General features: G+C 36.8%; 1 protein-coding gene across 2 annotated transcripts in view; it reads left to right on the top strand.

The window, feature by feature from the left end:
* The window catches only part of PPM1E (protein phosphatase, Mg2+/Mn2+ dependent 1E), a 215773-nt gene that overhangs the window by 181896 nt on the left and 15574 nt on the right, over positions 1–18303 (top strand). Inside the window, exons 1-3 of one of the 2 annotated variants that reach the window (XM_077852476.1) lie at positions 8964–9082; positions 9950–10087; positions 15610–15809. In XM_077852476.1, the coding sequence (XP_077708602.1) occupies positions 10051–10087; positions 15610–15809 (237 nt within the window). In that variant the 5' untranslated portion in view covers positions 8964–9082; positions 9950–10050. Of the gene's footprint in view, positions 1–8963; positions 9083–9949; positions 10088–15609; positions 15810–18303 lie in introns of those variants that run through there. The other variant, XM_077852475.1, reaches the window with a different exon arrangement.

The following is an 18303-nucleotide window of genomic DNA, read 5'->3' as shown; positions in this document are numbered from 1 at the left end:
CGTGATCCTGGGGACCTGGGATCGAGTCCCACATCAGGCTCCGCATGGAGCCTGCTTCTCCCTCTGCCTCTGTCTGTGCCTCTCTCTCTCTCTGTTTCTCTCATGAATAAATAAATAAAAATTCTAAAAAATGAAATATTAAGCTTCATAACCAGTTGGTGACAATGTTATGTTTATGGTATAGGTGTATCTCTCTAAGAAAACAAGCTATACCAAATCTGAAGGATTCTTTCCTAGCTAGTGGATTCACTGCAAGGATTCAATTTATGAAGCTTGATTGAGTACAGATTTCTGCTCTACAATATATAACATTGAGAAAGTCCGTATACACAGAAGTTCAAGTATGCATCCATTAACAAATAACTTTAATGAAGTGGCATGATTCAATTATGTGACTAAACTTAAAATTAAAACTAAATGGCTCCCTAATTAACGATAGTTCAACATTGTATAAAGGCTATGCATATAGTTTATATATGGCTTAGATACAAACTAGACAAAGATTTATTTTTATCTATGAATATATAAAGTCTGTACTTTGATGCCTAAACAAACAAGAAAGTAATAAATTGGCATGTATGAAAATACATTTCCTTTTGTTCTCAGGATGTGAATTGCTTGAAGATAGGAATGGTAAGCACTTCAGAAATATCTGTTAATATATATAAATAGCAAAGGATCTTTCTTGGACTAGATCTGAGGGCCCTGACATGATTAATTTGACTTTATTTATTTATTTTTAATTTTTTTTAATTGGAGTTCAATTTGCCAACATATAGCATAACACCCAGTGCTCATCCCACCAAGTGCCCCCCCTCAGTGCCCATCACCCAGTCACCCCAACCCCCCACCCACTTCCCCTTCCACTACCCCTTGTTCATTTCCCAGAGTTAGGTGTCTCTCACGTTGTCACCCTCACTGATATTTTCACTCCTTTTCTCTCCTTTCCTTTTATTCCCTTTCACTAATTTTTATATTCCCCAAATGAATGAGACCATATAATGTTTGTCCTTTTCAGATTGACTTATTTCACTCAGCATAATACCCTCCAGGTCCCTCCATGTCAAAGCAAATAGTGGGTATTTGTCGTTTCTAATGGCTGAGTAATATTCCATTTATACATATTACCACATCTTTATCCATTCATCTTTTGGTGGACACTGAGACTCCTTCCACAGTTTGGCTATTGTGGACATTGCTGCTATAAACATTGGGGTACAGGTGTCTCGGCGTTTCACCTCATCTGTATCATTGGGGTAAATCCCCAGCAGTGCAATTGCTGGGTCGTAGGGCAGGTATATTTTTAACTGTTTGAGGAACCTCCACACAGTTTTCCAGAGTGGCTGCACCAGTTCACATTCCCACCAACAGTGTAAGAGGGTTCCCCTTTCTCCACATTCTCTCCAACATTTGTTGTTTCCTATATTGTTAATTTTCCCCATTCTCACTGGTGTGAGGTGGTATCTCACTGTGGTTTTGATTTGTATTTCCCTGATGGCAAGTGATGTGGAGCATTTTCTCATGTGCTTTTTGGCCATGTCTATGTCTTCTGTGAAATTTCTTTTCATGTCTTTTGCCCATTTCATGATTGGGATTAATTTGACTTTAAAAGATCCAGTCTCCCAAAATGATACACTCTGCAAAAGTTTAAAAATTCGGAATCCCACTCTACTTCAGCAGTGTTCTCAAGATAATAACATTTGTAACCTCGATCTCCAAACTGCCATGAATTTTTGGCCATCCTCTGTTATTTGCTCTGCAGTACATCTGCCAAACTTCTGGACTTTCTATATCAGCACTGTAAATACTTCTGTCCAGGGTTGTATGAGAAATGATGACGGAAAGCAGTTTGGTATGTTGTTATCATGTTAATCATCCCTGGTAATTCTCTTAAAAATGACAAGCTCTAATGATAAGCTTTTATTTGACTTGTATCAAATATTCTCTGATGTGACTATGTTTTAAAATATATTTGCAATTCTGATTTTTCAGAAATGATCATTTTACTTTCAGAGTCAAAATTATAAGAACTAATTCATGCTAAGTGTTGTAGCTTTCTGACAGGTAGAGATAGCTCATGTGGGTGAAATGTCTAGCTTGATGTTTTATATCTAGCTATTAGTCAGCTAATCCTCCTCCCTACTTCACTGAAAATATTTTCATTCTGTCTGACAAAAAGTAAAAAATTACATTAACTGTGACTAAAAATGTATCACAGATGACACACTAATTAGATTAATGGTTCTTGCCTTATTCTCTGAAGTTTTCATGTTCTTACCTTTCGTGAGCCATTAGATCCTAGATATTTTAATAATCACACTAAAGATATCTTTTTTCTTGGTGGGTAGAGGAATTCTAGGGAATAAGCTTACAATAAAGGGTTTAGGTAATTTTAATATAAATTTTGAAACAGGGGCAGCCCAGGTGGCCCAGTGGTTTAGCGCCTGCCTTTGGCCTGGGGCATGATCCTGGAGACCCGGGATCGAGTCCCATGTTGGGCTCCCTGCATGGAGCCTGCTTCTCCCTCTGCCTGTGTCTCTGCCTCTCTCTCTCTGTGTCTCTCATGAATGGATAAATAAAATCTTTAAAAAAATAATAAATTTTGAAACAAAGAACCAAGTAAATTTTGTAATTATATACTAAAAGTCCACTTATGCAAAATATTTGGATATGTCCTGCTAGCCAAAGTAAAACATGATAGAAAGGTAAAGACAAGCAATGTTGACAAAGAGTTTATTTAGGTATATGATGAAAAATTTTGACTTTTCAGGAAAAACTCCGTTAACTTAGCATGAAAAGAGAAATGGTAATATTGCTTATAAAGCATTTGGATTTCAAGGGATGCTGTCAGTTTATTTCAAAATTGTTAAATGGCAGTGGCTTTCAAAATTTTTTCTATCACAATCAGGATTCAGTATATATATACTTATGTGTGTATTCAGAATACTTAGCCTTCAGGAGAAATAGAAACTAAAAGAATTTGTGATAACCACACCAGCCCTACAAGAAATATTAAAAGGGATCCTTTAAGTGAAGAGAGAGCCCAAAAGTAACATAGACCAAAAGGAACAGAGACAATATACAGAAACAGAGACTTTACAGGTAATACGACGGCACTGAATTCATATCTTTCAGTAGTTACTCTGAATGTAAATGGGCTAACTGCCCCAATCAGAAGACACAGGGTGTCAGATTGGATAAAAAAGTAAGACCCATCAATATGCTGTCTGCAAGAACCTCATTTCAGACCTAAAGGCACCTCTAGATTTAAAGTGAGGTGGTGGAAAACTATCGTGCTAATGGACATCAAAAGAAAGCTGGGGTGGGATGCCTGGGTGGCTTCGTGGTTGAGCATCTGCCTTCAGCTCAGGGCATGATCCTGGGGTCCTGGGATCAAGTCCCTCATTGGGCTCCCCAGAGGGAGGCTGCTTCTCCCTCTGCCTATGTCTCTGTCTCTCCCTCTGTGTTTCTGATGAATAAAAAAATAAAATCTTTAAAAAAATTTTTTTTTAAGTGATGGGGTGGAAAACCATTTATCATGCTAATGGACATCAAAAGAAAGCTGGGGGTGGAGATCCTTATATTCAACAAATTAGATTTTATTTATTTTTTAAAGATTTTATTTATTTATTCATGAGAGACACAGAGAAGGAGAAGCAGAGGGAGAGGGAGAGGGAAAAGCAGGCTCCATGCAGAGAGCCTGATGCGGGACTCAATCCTAGGACCCAGGGATCACAACCTGAGCTGAAGGCAGACACTCAACCACTGAGCCACCCAGGAGTCCCTCTGAGCCACCCAAGTGTCCCGACAAATTAAATTTTAGACCAAAGACACTAATAAGAGCTGAGGAAGGACACTATATAATAATTTAAGGGTCCATCCAACAGAATACTTAGCCTTACTACATGTACCTTATTTCCTTTTTAGTTGTTTTTTATTTTTATTTTTTTAAATATTTTATTTATTCAGGAGAGACACAGAGAGAGAGAGCGAGCGAGAGGGAGGCAGAGACACAGGCAGAAGGGGAAGCAGGCTCCATGCAGGGAGCCTAACGTGGGACTGATCCCAGGTCTCTAGGATCACACCCTGGGCTGAAGGCGGGGCTAAACCGCTGAGCCACCCAGGCTGCCCCTTATTTCCTTTTTTAAAAAATGCTGGTCAGGGACTCTCTGGTGGCTCAGCTGATTAAGCATCTGCCTTCAGGTCAGGTCATGATTCTGGGGTCCTGGGATCGAGCCCTGCATCGGGCTCCCTGCTCAGTGGGGAGCCAGCTTCTCCCTCTCTTTTTACCCCTCTCCCTCCTCACTTGGGCTCGCTTTCTCAAGTAAGTAAATCTCTAAAAAAGAATGCTGGTCACAATTCATATATTCATTAAACTATAATGGATCATAACCTACAAATACTGATGAATGATAATAAAGATAATTTTCTTTTTTTTTTCTCTTGAGGACCTCAAATGTAAACATTGCTATTTTATGTTTCTAAACCACTAAACTACTCACTTTCTTGGTCTCACCTAAACCTTATCACAGATACTGCACTGGCTCTAAAATCTTATATACAAGCATCCTGTTCTCAGACTACAATATTTTGTCCTAGTTTATGTGACCAAGTACTCCTACTACAGTTCTTTAATTACATTTAGACCACACTGATTTACCATTCATGCCTATTCTTTCTTAGCCAATGTAAAGTCCATGGTCTAACATTGTAATCAGATTCTTAAAAAGATATTAAATTTAGATGTCTCTTCTTCACTTAATGTTCACCTTGTAAAATCCCAAATCTTGATGAACTAGACAATTCTTTTTACTACAGATGAACATAGATGCATGGATGCACATGAACACAGATGGAGAAAATCGTACAACCAGAAAGACTGGTTTTATTTAAAAATTTTCTCAAATTTCCAACAATCTCTTAGGACTGACAGTCCTACTCTCTGATATGACTATTTCATACTTACTTTCTCTTCATCCCTCCTGCCCAACATACTTTCTACCCTCAACACCCAGTTGATAACCTAACCCAATGGCTTTCAAAGTGTGGTCCCTAGATCAGCAGCATGAACCTCATCTGGGAACTTGTTAGAAATGAAAATTCTCAAGTCCTACTTCAGACCTACTGAGTCAAAAACTCTGGAGATGGAACCCAGCAATGTGTGTTTTAATAAGCCTTGAAAAGCAATTCTGATGCCTGCAAAAGTTTAAGAACTACTGATCTAGGGATGCCGGGGTGGCTCAGCAGTTTGGTGCCTGCCTTCAGCCTAGGGCATGATCCTGGGGTTCCGGGATAGAGTCCTGCATCAGGCTCCCTGCATGGAGCCTGCTTCTCCCTCTGCCTGTGTCTCTGCCTCTCTCTCTGTCTCTCATGAATAAATTAAAAAAAAAAAAAAAAAAAAAACTACTGATCTAACCCCATACTTCACTGAGAAGCCATTCTCTAGAATGTAAGCTCCAGAGACAGAGGTTATTTTTGTTTTTGCTTTAAGTATAGTTGACATACCATGTTAGTTTCAGATAAATCACACAGTGAGTCAACAATTATACATTATGAAATGCTCACTATATATATATAGTAACCATCTGTCACTTTACAAATTTATTACAGTATTATTGATTGTATTCCCTATGCTGTACTTTTTCATTCCCATGGCTTATTTTATAACTGGGAGTTTGTACCTCTTAATCACCTTCACCTATTTTCCCCACCTCCCTCTCCACTGGCAACTACTAGTTTGTTCTTTATATTTATGAGTCTATTTCTGTTGTTTGTTCATTTGTTTTTTGGATTCCACGTATAAGTGAAATCATGTGGTCCTTTTTCTGACTTACTTGACATAGGTCCATCCAAGTTATCATGAATGGCAAGATTTCATTCTTTTTTAAAGCTAATATTCCATTGTATATAAACCACATCTTTATCCATTCATCTGTGGATGGACATTAGATTGTTTCCTTATCTTGGCTGTCATAAACAGTGCTGCAACAAACATAAAGGTGCACATATCCTTTTGAATTAGTGTTTTTGTTTTCTTTGGGTAAATACCCAGAGGTGAAATTACTAGGTTGTATGCTATCTCTATTTTAATTTTTTGAGGAACCTCCATGCTGTATTCTGTAGTGGCTGCACCAATTTACATTCTCATCAACAGTGTATGAGGGTTCCAAAGGCAGGAGTTTTTGTCTTTTTTGGTCATTTATATCCTAAGTACCAGAACAAGGCCTGGAACACTGTAACTCAATAGGTTATTGTTGACTCAAAACTTTAGATGGGAACTCTCTTACTTTCCTACTAGGAAATCTAGAAATCTATTTGCATCTGTACCTATTTTCTTCCTTTCCCAACTGGTGAAATGTGCCTCATGCTATCAAAGGTCAGCAGTTTCCACATATGGATTGGATCTCATCTCTTGCCTTCTCAGGAACTTTTCTCCTTTGGTCATCCCGTCTCCTGCATTATCTATCAATCTTTCTCTACTAGATTATTTCATTTAGTATACAGTCAGATTCTACACCATTCTAAAATAAGAACTGTCCCTGTCCTCAAATGCCCTTTCAGTTACTGCCCATTTCTGTGTCTGCCACACCCTCTTGCCTCCCACTTACCCATTCTAATCTTACTTTCATCTCCTCTATTCAATGGTTTAAACATCTTTATTGAGATATAATTCACATAGCATAAAAGTTACTCCTTTAAAAGTGTACAATTTGTTGCTTTTAGTACATTTATAATTGTTTAACCATCACTGCAATCCAAGATTTAGGTTTTCATCACTCCAAAAAGCAGCCTCCTACCCATCAACAGTTACTCTCTATTCACCTCACCCCTCTGCCTAGGCTACTGCTGCTGTACTCTCGGTTTCTGAGATTTGCCTATTCTGGACTTTTATATAAATGGAATCAAAGAGTATGTGGTCTTTTGTAACTGACTTCTATATCACCATAATGTTTTCAAGATTTATCCATATTGTAGCATATATCAATACTTTACTCCTTTTATGGCTGAATAATATTCCATTGCATGAATACATTGCCTTTTATTTATCCATAATCAGTTTATGGACAGTTGGTTGTTTCTACTTTTTGGCTATTATGAATAATGCTTCTATGAACATTCATGTACACATTTTTGCGTCGATGTATGCTTTTAATTTCTCTTGGATATATACCTATAAGTGGAATTGCTGGGCTATAGAATAACTTCACCATTTTACGGAACTGCCAAAGCAGCTATACCAGCTACCAGAAATATTGTTGTGGTCTGTTTTAGAAAAACAACCTGCCATGTCTGTTCTGGCCCCACAGGTCACATCCTTCACACGTGCAAAATATACTCACTCCCCCACCCCACCCCATAAAGTCTCCCAAAGTTCCATCCCTTAATGGCATCAGGCTCAGGTCATAGCTTTAGGAACTCAGTGAGGTCAGGTGCAGGTGAGATTCCTTGGGTACAATTTCTTGATGAAAGCTGCTTGATGTAAAACATGGTGACTAAAGAAGCAAACTATCTACACCTTTCCCATAACTCCTCAACATGCAATGGTGAGGCATGAGATAACTTTCCTATTTTGAAAGGGTTTGGAAAATATGAGGCAATTCTCTTTTTATAATTTCTTCCTATGTATTCTTTTTTCCATAGTTTTAAATATCATCCATACATTAATGACTTCCAAATTTTCTAACCTCTCTGAGCTCCACAGTAGAGTATCTAATAACTTTCACTTCATTTGATACCTTCACTAGGATATCTCACAGATACTTCCAATTTAATATGCTAAAATTAATTCTTGTTTTCTTTTTTACCCTTTGCTTCCACAAACTTGTTCTTTTCTTGGTTTCTCAATCTAGGTGAATGATGCCACCATTCACCTAGTTGCTCAAAGCAAAACTCAGCCTTAACTCGCTTCTCTCATCTCTATATAATAATAATCAGTAAGTTCTGTATTTTCTTTCTCTAGAACATTCTTACTTTTTCTTCAGTCTCACCTGGTTTACAACAAACTCTTTATTGACCACCCTCCTTCATTCTTGCTCTTTTCTGATTTCCTTTGGCACAGCAAAGTCATATTTTAATTCATATGTCTGGTTATGGCATGCTCTTGCTCAGAATATATATATATATACACATATATATAATATATATATTATATATACATATACATACATATATATATTTATATATTTGAGGTAGAGCTAGAAAGAGGGAACATGAGTGGGAGGAGGGGCAGAAGGAGAGGGAGAAGCAGACTCCCCACTGAGAAGAGAGCCCGACACAGGGCTCCATCCCAGGGCCCTGGGATCATGACCTGAGCCACCCATGCGCCCCTCTTGCTCAGAATCGTCAATGACTTCCCACTGCACTTTGTGTTAGATCCAAATTCCCTTCTGTGATCTAAAAGGTACATATAACTGACTATTGCCTGTCCCTCTTACCTTATTCTCTGCCATCTTTCTTCGTTATCCACTATACTTCATCTTTTCTGAGCTTTTTTCAGTTCCTCACACATACCAAGCTCTCAGAAAGGATCTTTACACATGCTGTTTTCTCTGTCTGGAATATTGTCTCCCAACTTCCCACCCCCACAGAACCAAATCTTCTTATCCTTCAAGATATGGATTCCTGACCCTTCTAAGTAGGTACCCCCCTCTGTTATTCTTTCATTTTATCCTGTTTGTTTCTTTTATAAAACTTATCCCAATTTTAAATAGTATCCTGTTTACTTATTTATTGTCTTTCTCCTTAGCTAGATTATAAGCCTTATTGGGTCAGAAGCCATGTTTGTGTTATTCCTCAGTGTGAACCCAGTCACAAGGCAGAGTGCATAGCATATACTATGCACTCAATAAATATGTGTTGAATAGTGTTTAAAAACTTTTTTTTTGGAGACAGATATGTTAATAATTAGTAATGTTAAATTTATCACTTCCTAATTCTTACTGAAGTAGCCCTTTTTCTTTCAGTAATTGCCCTTCCTTTCTGGCTGCTGCTTTAGCCAGAGCCACATCAGATGAAGTCCTTCAGAGTGATCTTTCTGCACATTATATCCCAAAGGAAACAGATGGCACAGAAGGGACTGTGGGTGAGTACCTTTCTACATTATTTGTTTAAAAATATTAAAATCTTCTCATGTGTAGTAATCCACAGAAAGTGTATACGCAATATAAAGCCTAATTATGTTTACCCACTTACTGATTTTGTAGTGGTAGTAAGAGAAAAAATGCAAAAAAAAAAAAGTATATATATGTATATTTCAAACTATCAATAAAAGGAGGGATAAAGGAAAAAATACAGGTATATTTTAAAAACGTGATAATAACTGGAGCAAGAGATTATCATAACAGAATATTACCATAGATAATGCCTAGATAAGTGGAAAGAGTAAAGTGAGAAGTGTGGAGACACAACAGAAAAGATGAGTGAGGGAAGAGTTTGAGCAAGGCCTATTTAAAATATTTAGCTTACCTATAAGAATCCAAATAAAAAAAAAAAAGAATCCAAGTAAAAAATGATATAAAAATTCAAGAAATCAGTTGTAACAAAACTTCTCATTAATTATATTAAATTTTATTCTACCAATATATAAGTAGAGTTCTCCATAACAACTATGTAAATGTGATTTAATTGCATGATCACTGTGTATCTTTTTTCTAGGCAAATTATTTATTAATGAAGGCATATTGATTAACATATTAGGCTTATAAAAACATATTAGGCTTATACATATTTGACAGGCTCTGAAGAAATACCAATTTTTGTAAAAATTAGGAATTACAATTCAAAATTATTAAGGAATTTTAATATTTCACTTTGTTCTATTTTAAGCATTTGCCTTTAAACACAGTGCATAAAGAACAAAGCCTATATTAATGAATCAGAGTAGCTAGATCCCAGAGAACTTGAAGCAGATATAAAAGTAAACATTTCTGTTATTCCTTTATCTCTCTAGATCATTTCTGACAGAAAATTGGCAAGAAAGGAATTCCTCCTTTTGTTTTTACTGAGAGTAATTGATTCACTTGGAACCAAATTGTTCCAGAGTCAACTTGGATGGAATTCCTGCTACACAGCACTGGTCTTTCCTCTGGTACTGATGCATGAAGTCAAAGCCTTGTAACGAAAAGATGAGGGATATTGAATTCTGCTTCATTGCAGCCTGGGTGGCGGCTGACTCAGCTCCAGCTCAGTACAGTGACATTAACGACTAATGAGTAATTTACAGCTGCGAGGGGGCGGATTGCTACTTGGGACAATTTTCTCTTTTTCACACCGTTTTTATTTTATTTTTCCATTTCAAGCAGCAATTATTTATATACTGATGTTCTACACTCCCTGCAGAAGGAGAATACTTAACGTAGCAAGACTGAAGTGTTGCCCTGCATGCCTGTTTTGGAAGCATTTTCTGAACCCCCATAAGATAGCAGACTGAAATGAAGGGGTCTTTGTCTTTTGGTGGTATCACTGGTCATTCTGATTTTGTATTTTTTCAAGAGATTACCTAGTAGTGTCTCCTTGCTAAGGCTGTGATTCAGAAAGATCTATTGTAATTCTAACTATTTGCAAGTCCTTAATCTATTTAACCCAAGTCACTCAGTATGAATTGCCGTGAGGAGAATCTCTACAGGGTATATTGTGTTTATCCATACATCAGAGTGTAAAATGAGCTTACAGAATAAGGCCTGCTGTCACTGGCTTAAAGGCACTTAGATCCCCACTGAAATGCCTTTGTGTCTCCTCTTAGTTGTTTCCAAAAACAGACTAAAAAAAAAAAATCATTAACCTAAAGCTCTTTCCATGTTTCTGTCATCTCTACCAGAATGTTTGCTAAACGACCTTGTGTATCTGTTGTTACACATTTAGTTTGGCAGATATAACTCCTGTCCAGACAACCTAAAATAAATTTGAAATATCCCAGTGTAAAAATTAAAAAGAAGGGGAAAATTAACACTAACACTGAAGAAATTATGAAAGCTTTGTGTATATAAATGAATCTGAAAACCTGGGTGTTTTCTAGCAAAATACAAATTAATAAGCTTTACCTAAGAAGAAGAGATTAAGATTGTCAAGGAGCTATTTTCTAAAAAGAACAAAAAATAGGTGATTCTACAGGGGGACATTTTCAAATGAGCAAAGACAGACAATTCCAATGTTTTGTAAAATGAAATCTCCAATAGCATAAGGAAGGACATTTGCAAAGCATAACACTGATACCAAAACCTGCCTGAAACAAAAGTAAAAAAGGAAATGAGATATCAGTTTTAGTAGTCAATGTAAAAAAATCTTAAGTAAAATATTTGTATATTGAGTACAACAGTTCATTCATTCATTCAGTTCATTTATGAACAAAACAAAAATTATAGGAAGTCTATTAGCATATTTTATATATTAATAGGTCAAAAGAAAAACACCAGAATCTCAAAAGATGCCCAAAGAAGCATCTGATAAAATTCAATTATCCATTCCTAACTTTATTTAAGAAATTTTTTTTTAAAGATTTCATCTATCTATTAGAGAGAGAGCACGCACAAGCAGAGGGAGTGACAGGCAGAGGGGAGAGGGAGAAGCAGGCTCCCTTCTGAGATGTAGGGCTCAATTCTAGGACCCTGAGATCATGATCTGAGCTTAAGGTAGACGCTTAACTGACTGAGCCACCCAGGCACCCCTCCATTCATAATTTAAAAATAAACTTAATAAAGTAGCACTATATGATACATCATGGACTTTGTAGGACAAAATTTGGCTCAGACCAAAATCTAGCATTTACGCATAATATATACTTAAGAATTTTTTTTGGTTACAAGTGACCACGAACACAACTCAAACTGCTTCAGCAAAACAGAATAGATTGGCTACGCTTCAACATATGAGCTACACAGCTAGATTCAAGGCTTCATATGATTCTTCCCAACCTGGCATTTCTCCAAATCTCAGCTGTATTCTTCTTCTTTTCTTTTCTCTTTTTTCTTTCCTTCTTTCCTTCCTTCCTTGCCTCCCTCCTTCCTTCCTCCTTTCCTTTTTTTTTCCCTTTCCTTTCCTTTTTTCTTTTTCTTTCTCTTCTTTCTTTCATAGGCTCCACATCCAATATGGGGTTTGGACCCATGATGCTCTACCAACTGAGCCAGCCAGGCACCCCACTTTAATTTTTATTTTATTCTCAGGCTCCATGTGGTGGCAAGATGATTGCTAGAAGCACAAGGTCTTTCATCTGCCCAGGTTCATTCAAATCAAGCAGGAAAGTAGCAGTAACTTTACTCAGTTGCTCTTACATAAATTACAGGATTCACTCTAACCAGCCCAACTTGGGTTATTTCCAATTCCTGAGCCAATCACTATGGCCAGAAGAATGTGTATCTAATCAGCTGGAAATGAATGTTTCTCTACTCTCAGTTCATGTGCATCTAGGGGTGAAACCTGGATGCAAATGAACTAAGAGCAGAGAAGGAAATGTCTCTGGGAGAAAGAGGAATGTTTGTGAAGTAGCCAATAACACAGTAAAACAAAGTTCTGACTCAAAATAGGAAATAAAGTAAAATAACTGAAATAAATTTTTTAAGAAATATGAAGATCTTGGGGCACCTGGCTGACTCAGTTGTAGGAGCCTGTAACTCTTTATCTCTGGGTTGTGATTTAGAGCCAGCCCCACATTGGGAGTAGAGATTACTTAAAAAAAAAAAAAGATTGTAGATCCCATATTAAAACCTTGTTGAGTAACATAAAGAGGATTTCAATTAATGAAACAATACAGCCAAAAAAAAAAAAAACAACAATACAGCCTATTCCCGGATAAGACTTGCTATGCAAAAGACATCAATTTTTTTTGCAAATTACCCTATAAATTCAAGGTGACCCCAAACGCAGTGGCAACAGATTTCTCCCCTCAAACTTGGCAAAATAATTAGAAAATTCATCGAGAATAATAAACATGTCAAACTACCAAATGACATCTTTTAAAAGTTATATTAGGTAGGATAACTAATCCTCCTGATACAAAAACATGTTATAAAGTTATAGTAATTCTAAAATAATGGCACCACTGTAGAAATAGATGGAGAGATCAGTAAAGCAGAATAGACATTCAAAAAACATAATTTTTTAGTAACTTAATATAACCTTGCATATTCATTTATTTAATAAACATCTAATGAGTCCCTGTTATCTGCTAGGTACTGTACTATGACTAATCAAGTACAAATAAGACACAATCTGCATCTGCAGTATTATTTGGGAAATGTAGATCATGGATGTCAGAGTCAGATAGACCTGTGATAGAAAATGGTTTTACTTGTTTGTGTAATGTTCCAGAAACAGAGGATATAACCAACACTTAAGAATATTGTTACAAAATGTAGCAAGAGCTATAGTAAATGGTGTAATGGGAACATCAGGGAAGAAGGAACTGGGAGAGGATAGGAACAGATCTACTGGTTTACTAATTAGAGGAAGCTGGTATTGCCCACCTCCCCTAAACAATGTAATCTAACCAGTGCTGCCCAATAGCATGATGATGGAAATGTTTTTTAATTGCATTGTCCAGTGTGGTAGCCAGTGGCCAAATGTACTTACTGGGCATTTGAAATATAGCCAATGTGACCCAAAAACTGACTTTTAGTTAAATGGCCATATTTAATTAGTAAGCAGCCTTACTGGATGGTGCAAATCTATATAATAAGAATAATATACAAGCCAAAGAATGATATAATGGTTTCTATTATTTGGGAACCTGGGAACTATCCTGATAGTATGTTATTTGTTTCATCCCACTCCATGTTTCCAAATTCACTTACTGTTTTGCAATCCACTGTTGTGAGTCAAACTCACACCTATGCTGCTGCAAAGACCAGATGTGTTGGAGTGATACAAATAGGTAATTGCTGGCAGAAAGAGATAGTCTCTGGCAACTGGTACTTAAAAAAAAAAATTGGAGTTTGTCAAAACACTGGCTAGTCTATCAGCTTCAGTTCCTCTCTAAGCCATACAGCCATATCAGGCTGTACTTGTTCTCTGAATTTCCTTTCTCTTTCAAACATACCCTTATTTTCAGTTATATAAAAACATCAAGGGGCGACATAGTCAAAAAACATTGTTTACCACCCTGTACTATATTAATGAGGGGGAAAAAGGCAATGCAAATCTTGAGATAAGCTTTCTGAATATAGTCATTGTTGAAAGGATTTTGAATAAGAAAAACAGGTAAATGTACTTGCAGATTAAAGTAAGGCAGGGAAAGGAATAGAAAAATGGAGCCTGAGTTCCTAGGCCATGCTAGAACACAGTCTCTCTCCTGTGGGATCTGTGTTCTAGATCAGAGGAGTCACGTGCAACCATTGCCCATCTGGTACACATTTTCTCAGGCTGTCAAGCTATATCTGATTTAGTAAAGTAAAAAATAATTTTTGGAGAATTCTAAATGTTTTTACCTAAGATGTAGGAATCTCTAAAATACTGGCTTGAGGAAACTTAATTTCCCCTTAGTTATTTAATAACTGCAGCATGAATAGAGGACAACTGGAGCTGGGATGATGTGAGATACAATCTCTTCAGTACTATTCTATATTGCCTAAAATGTTTACACATCTATCTGTCCATTGAGGGATGCAAATCAGCCTCCAAAGTGAGGTTATCTACTCCACTTGACAGGTCAAGTAATAGACTTAACAGTCTAGTGTGAAGAATCCTCAGGTTGCTATCTCTGCTATGGGTTATATACACGGAGTTTAAAAACTTTTTTCCTTATAGACTTTTTTTAAAGAATTTATTTATTTATTCATGAGACACAGAGAGAGAGATTGAGGCAGAGACACAGGCAGAGGGAGAAGCAGGCTCCATGCAGGGAATCTGATGTGGGACTCCATCCTGGGAGTCCAGGATCAGGCTCTGGGCGGAAGGCAGGCGCTAAACCGCTGAATCACTCGGGGATCCCCCTCCTTATAGACTTTTAAAACTTCTACCTCATTTAATTTTTTAGCTAAACTATTTAAGCTATTGCCAAAAACTTTAATTAAAAAATTCATCAGATAAGAAAAATGTGTAATTTAGTTCCAAATTATGATCAGTTATAGGAGAGAAGTTAAGGAACTGGAGGGAGGTAAAAGGAAGAGGTCAGGAAAAAAAGACAAAGACAAATAAATGGTAATCAAAGTAAACTCTCATTCCTGTGGTTGGTAAATAGATGATGTTTTCATGGGCATTTCATATTCCAATCAGCTGGATAACTACTGTTCATATTTCAGTCATTCTTCTAAGCATGGGGAGCTTGGCTCTCCAGATAATAACTGTGGCAACCAACCAAAAGGGAACGAACCAGTGCTCTGAACTTGATAGCAGTGGCCAGAGCACTTTGAGGGTTGGAAGAAATCCAGTCTAGGAATAGATCCAATCTTGATCAGAGGTTTTCTCATAAGAATTTCATAGTGGCAGCTGCTGGCTGATGATTTTCTACTAGATTGGTTGTCATTTTTTCTCTTCAGAAGCAACATTTCATTTTTCTTGAGGAATTTCTTCTATTAAGGAAGAGCCTGACGAAGGTGACCTACTTCTGTCTTTACCAAGTGGGCAAGTGAAAAGCAGCTTTACAAGGCTCTTCATTGGGAGTGTCTGTGTTTCTTTCAGAGATTGAGACAATGAAATTGGCCCGTTCGGTCTTCAGCAAACTACACGAGATTTGCTGCAGCTGGGTGAAAGACTTCCCTCTCCGCAGGAGACCCCAGCTTTATTATGAGACATCAATCCATGCTATCAAAAACATGCGCAGGAAAATGGAAGACAAACATGTCTGCATTCCTGACTTTAATATGCTCTTCAATCTTGAGGTAAAGGGCCCTTCTCAACAATCAATGAAATTTTAAAAACAAAACAAACACCTTCATGGTCCTATTTTTCTAAAAGGAGAACTGCTAATATACTGATAGTATCTCTGATGGGTCGGAGTAGGATGAAAGGCAGAATGGCACAAATTTGCTTGTATTAGACAGCAGAAACAAAACTGTTTTATGTTATTTTGGTTTATTTTTAAGTAAGCTTTATGTTCAATGTGGGGCTTGAACTCATACCCCAAAATGAAGAGTCACATGCTCTACCAACTGAGCCAGCGAGGCACCCAATTTTATATTATTTGAATAGGTAATGCATTCACATGGTTCAGAATTCAAAAACAAAAATCTCTCTCTTGTCTCTCAGATGCTCAATTCCCCTCCATGAAGGCAAGGGAAGTTACCAATTTTTTGGTGGGATAAACTTCCAGAGCTATTCTATAAACATACAAATGTGAAAGAAAACTGCCATATCTCAATAAAGCTGTTTAAAAGGAAACTACAGTAAAATCAGATGATGTTTATTAAGTTCCCACATTACTATGTTGATGAAGCAACATAAAAGGGTGAATTTGAAACCGAGACTGTTTTCTGATTTCCTGTGATTTCCTTTTCTAAATCTTGGTTTCTGAGATGGGAAAGTAGATGGGAATTACATTTCATGAATCTCTGTGACTGACAAATTGGATCATATGAGCTTTGTCAGCTTAATAACCATTTTCTTGTTATCTTCCTCTTCTTTTCCTATTAAATATGTTAGTGCCAATAGAGGTAAGTTTCCTCTGCCTGTCACTTGCCTCTTTTCTTCACTCAAGTTCGTAACTTAAAAATTACCATGTAGTAATTTATACAAAGCACAATATTTCCTTTATTTAGCCGCTAAATTTAAATTTTAGCTGACTGTCAAGGTCTGATGAGCAGTGATAGTAGGTTGGTAATTGGTGCTTATGTTACAAAGATAGATCAGCTTTGTTTCCAGATATCTTTAGAATATTTGAATATCCTTGTTTCCAAATGTTACCATGCCCATGCAAATGTAACCTTAAATATTTACTTTTTTAAAAGATTTTATTTATTTATTCATGAGACACCCAGAGAGAGAGGCAGAGACACAGGCAGAGAGAGAAGCAGGCTCCCTGTGGGGAACCTGATGCAGGACTAGATCCGAGGACCCTGGGATCACGCCCTGAGCTGAAGGCAGACACCCAACCACTGAGCCACCCAGGGGTTCCTTAAATATTAACTTTAATGTGATAAATGATCCTTCTATCATTACACCCACTTGAAGATTATACCCAGGTCTGACGGCATTGTTGCTATTTGTTGACCTGGTTGGTTTTCAATTTTGCCTCAAAATCAGCCCAAAAGCCTACCTCAGAAAGGAACACTTTGCTATAGAGAAATGTTTTTTTTTTTTTTAATAAAGATTTTATTTATTCATGAGAGACACACAGAGAGAGAGAGAGGCAGAGACCAGGCAGAGAGAGCAGCAGGCTCCATGCAGGGAGCTGATGTGGGACTTGATCCCAGGACTCCAGGACCACGTCCTGGGCCAAAGGCAGATGCTCAACCGCTGAGCCATCCAGGGACCCCCTAGAGAAATGTTTTTGAAGGCAGTTTGGCAACACATGCTTAGAACCTTGTATATTTTCACTATCTTTGATCTGGTAATTTCACTTTTAATTTTATAAGGACACAAATACAGGAAATTCTTATATTAATGTTTTGTTTGACATAAATGTCTTACACATAACATTTTCAGTAATAAACTAGAAATGATCAAGGTCATATATAGGGAGTAACTATGATATGCTCATGAGATGTATAGCACATATCCATTTCAAGTGTCTTTCATTAATACTTAATGACAGGGGAAATACTAATCTTAATGTCATATGATAAATGACAAAAAGCAGGATATAAAATTTTATGTATAGTATCCTAATTGTATCCAAAAAATTTATATAGAAGAAAGACTGGTTATCTGTGAATGGTGGGATAATATAGATTTCTTTCTTTATACTTCTTTATTAGTCCAAATAAATACTACATCATCTTTATAACAGGGAAAAAATATTTTTTGAAAAATAGTTTTTAAATTTAAAATGGTATACTAATTTTAAGAGATCCAGTTGGGTCTCTTCTATTTCTTTAGATGCTATATTGTTTAAGAATCTCCTGCCAATCTCACATTGTTTAAAGATATACTCTAATGGCCTCAAAAAGGCTATTGTCCCCTCCCTCTTTGTGATGATGATCCCACATCAGCTCACTCATCATTTAACGACTGCTTGGATATGCTATTTCTTCAATTTTACTCTTATCTTCCCAACTGAGTTGTTTAAAAATGAGTACTGCTTTAGTATGGGTAGAAAGTCTATAGTCTGGACATTTTTTTTCAAGATAGTTCTGTTTAATCAGTTAATTTTCAATGGCATTATAGATGGTATTATTAAATTAACTAGTTGTAATGTCTGTATTAGGTATTGATTTC

This window comes from Canis aureus, chromosome 16 (assembly GCF_053574225.1).
Source record: "Canis aureus isolate CA01 chromosome 16, VMU_Caureus_v.1.0, whole genome shotgun sequence".
Classification (NCBI taxonomy): domain Eukaryota; kingdom Metazoa; phylum Chordata; class Mammalia; order Carnivora; family Canidae; genus Canis; species Canis aureus.
The sequence above is the reverse complement of the archived record's forward strand: the minus strand, read 5'-3'. Positions and strand labels throughout refer to the sequence as shown.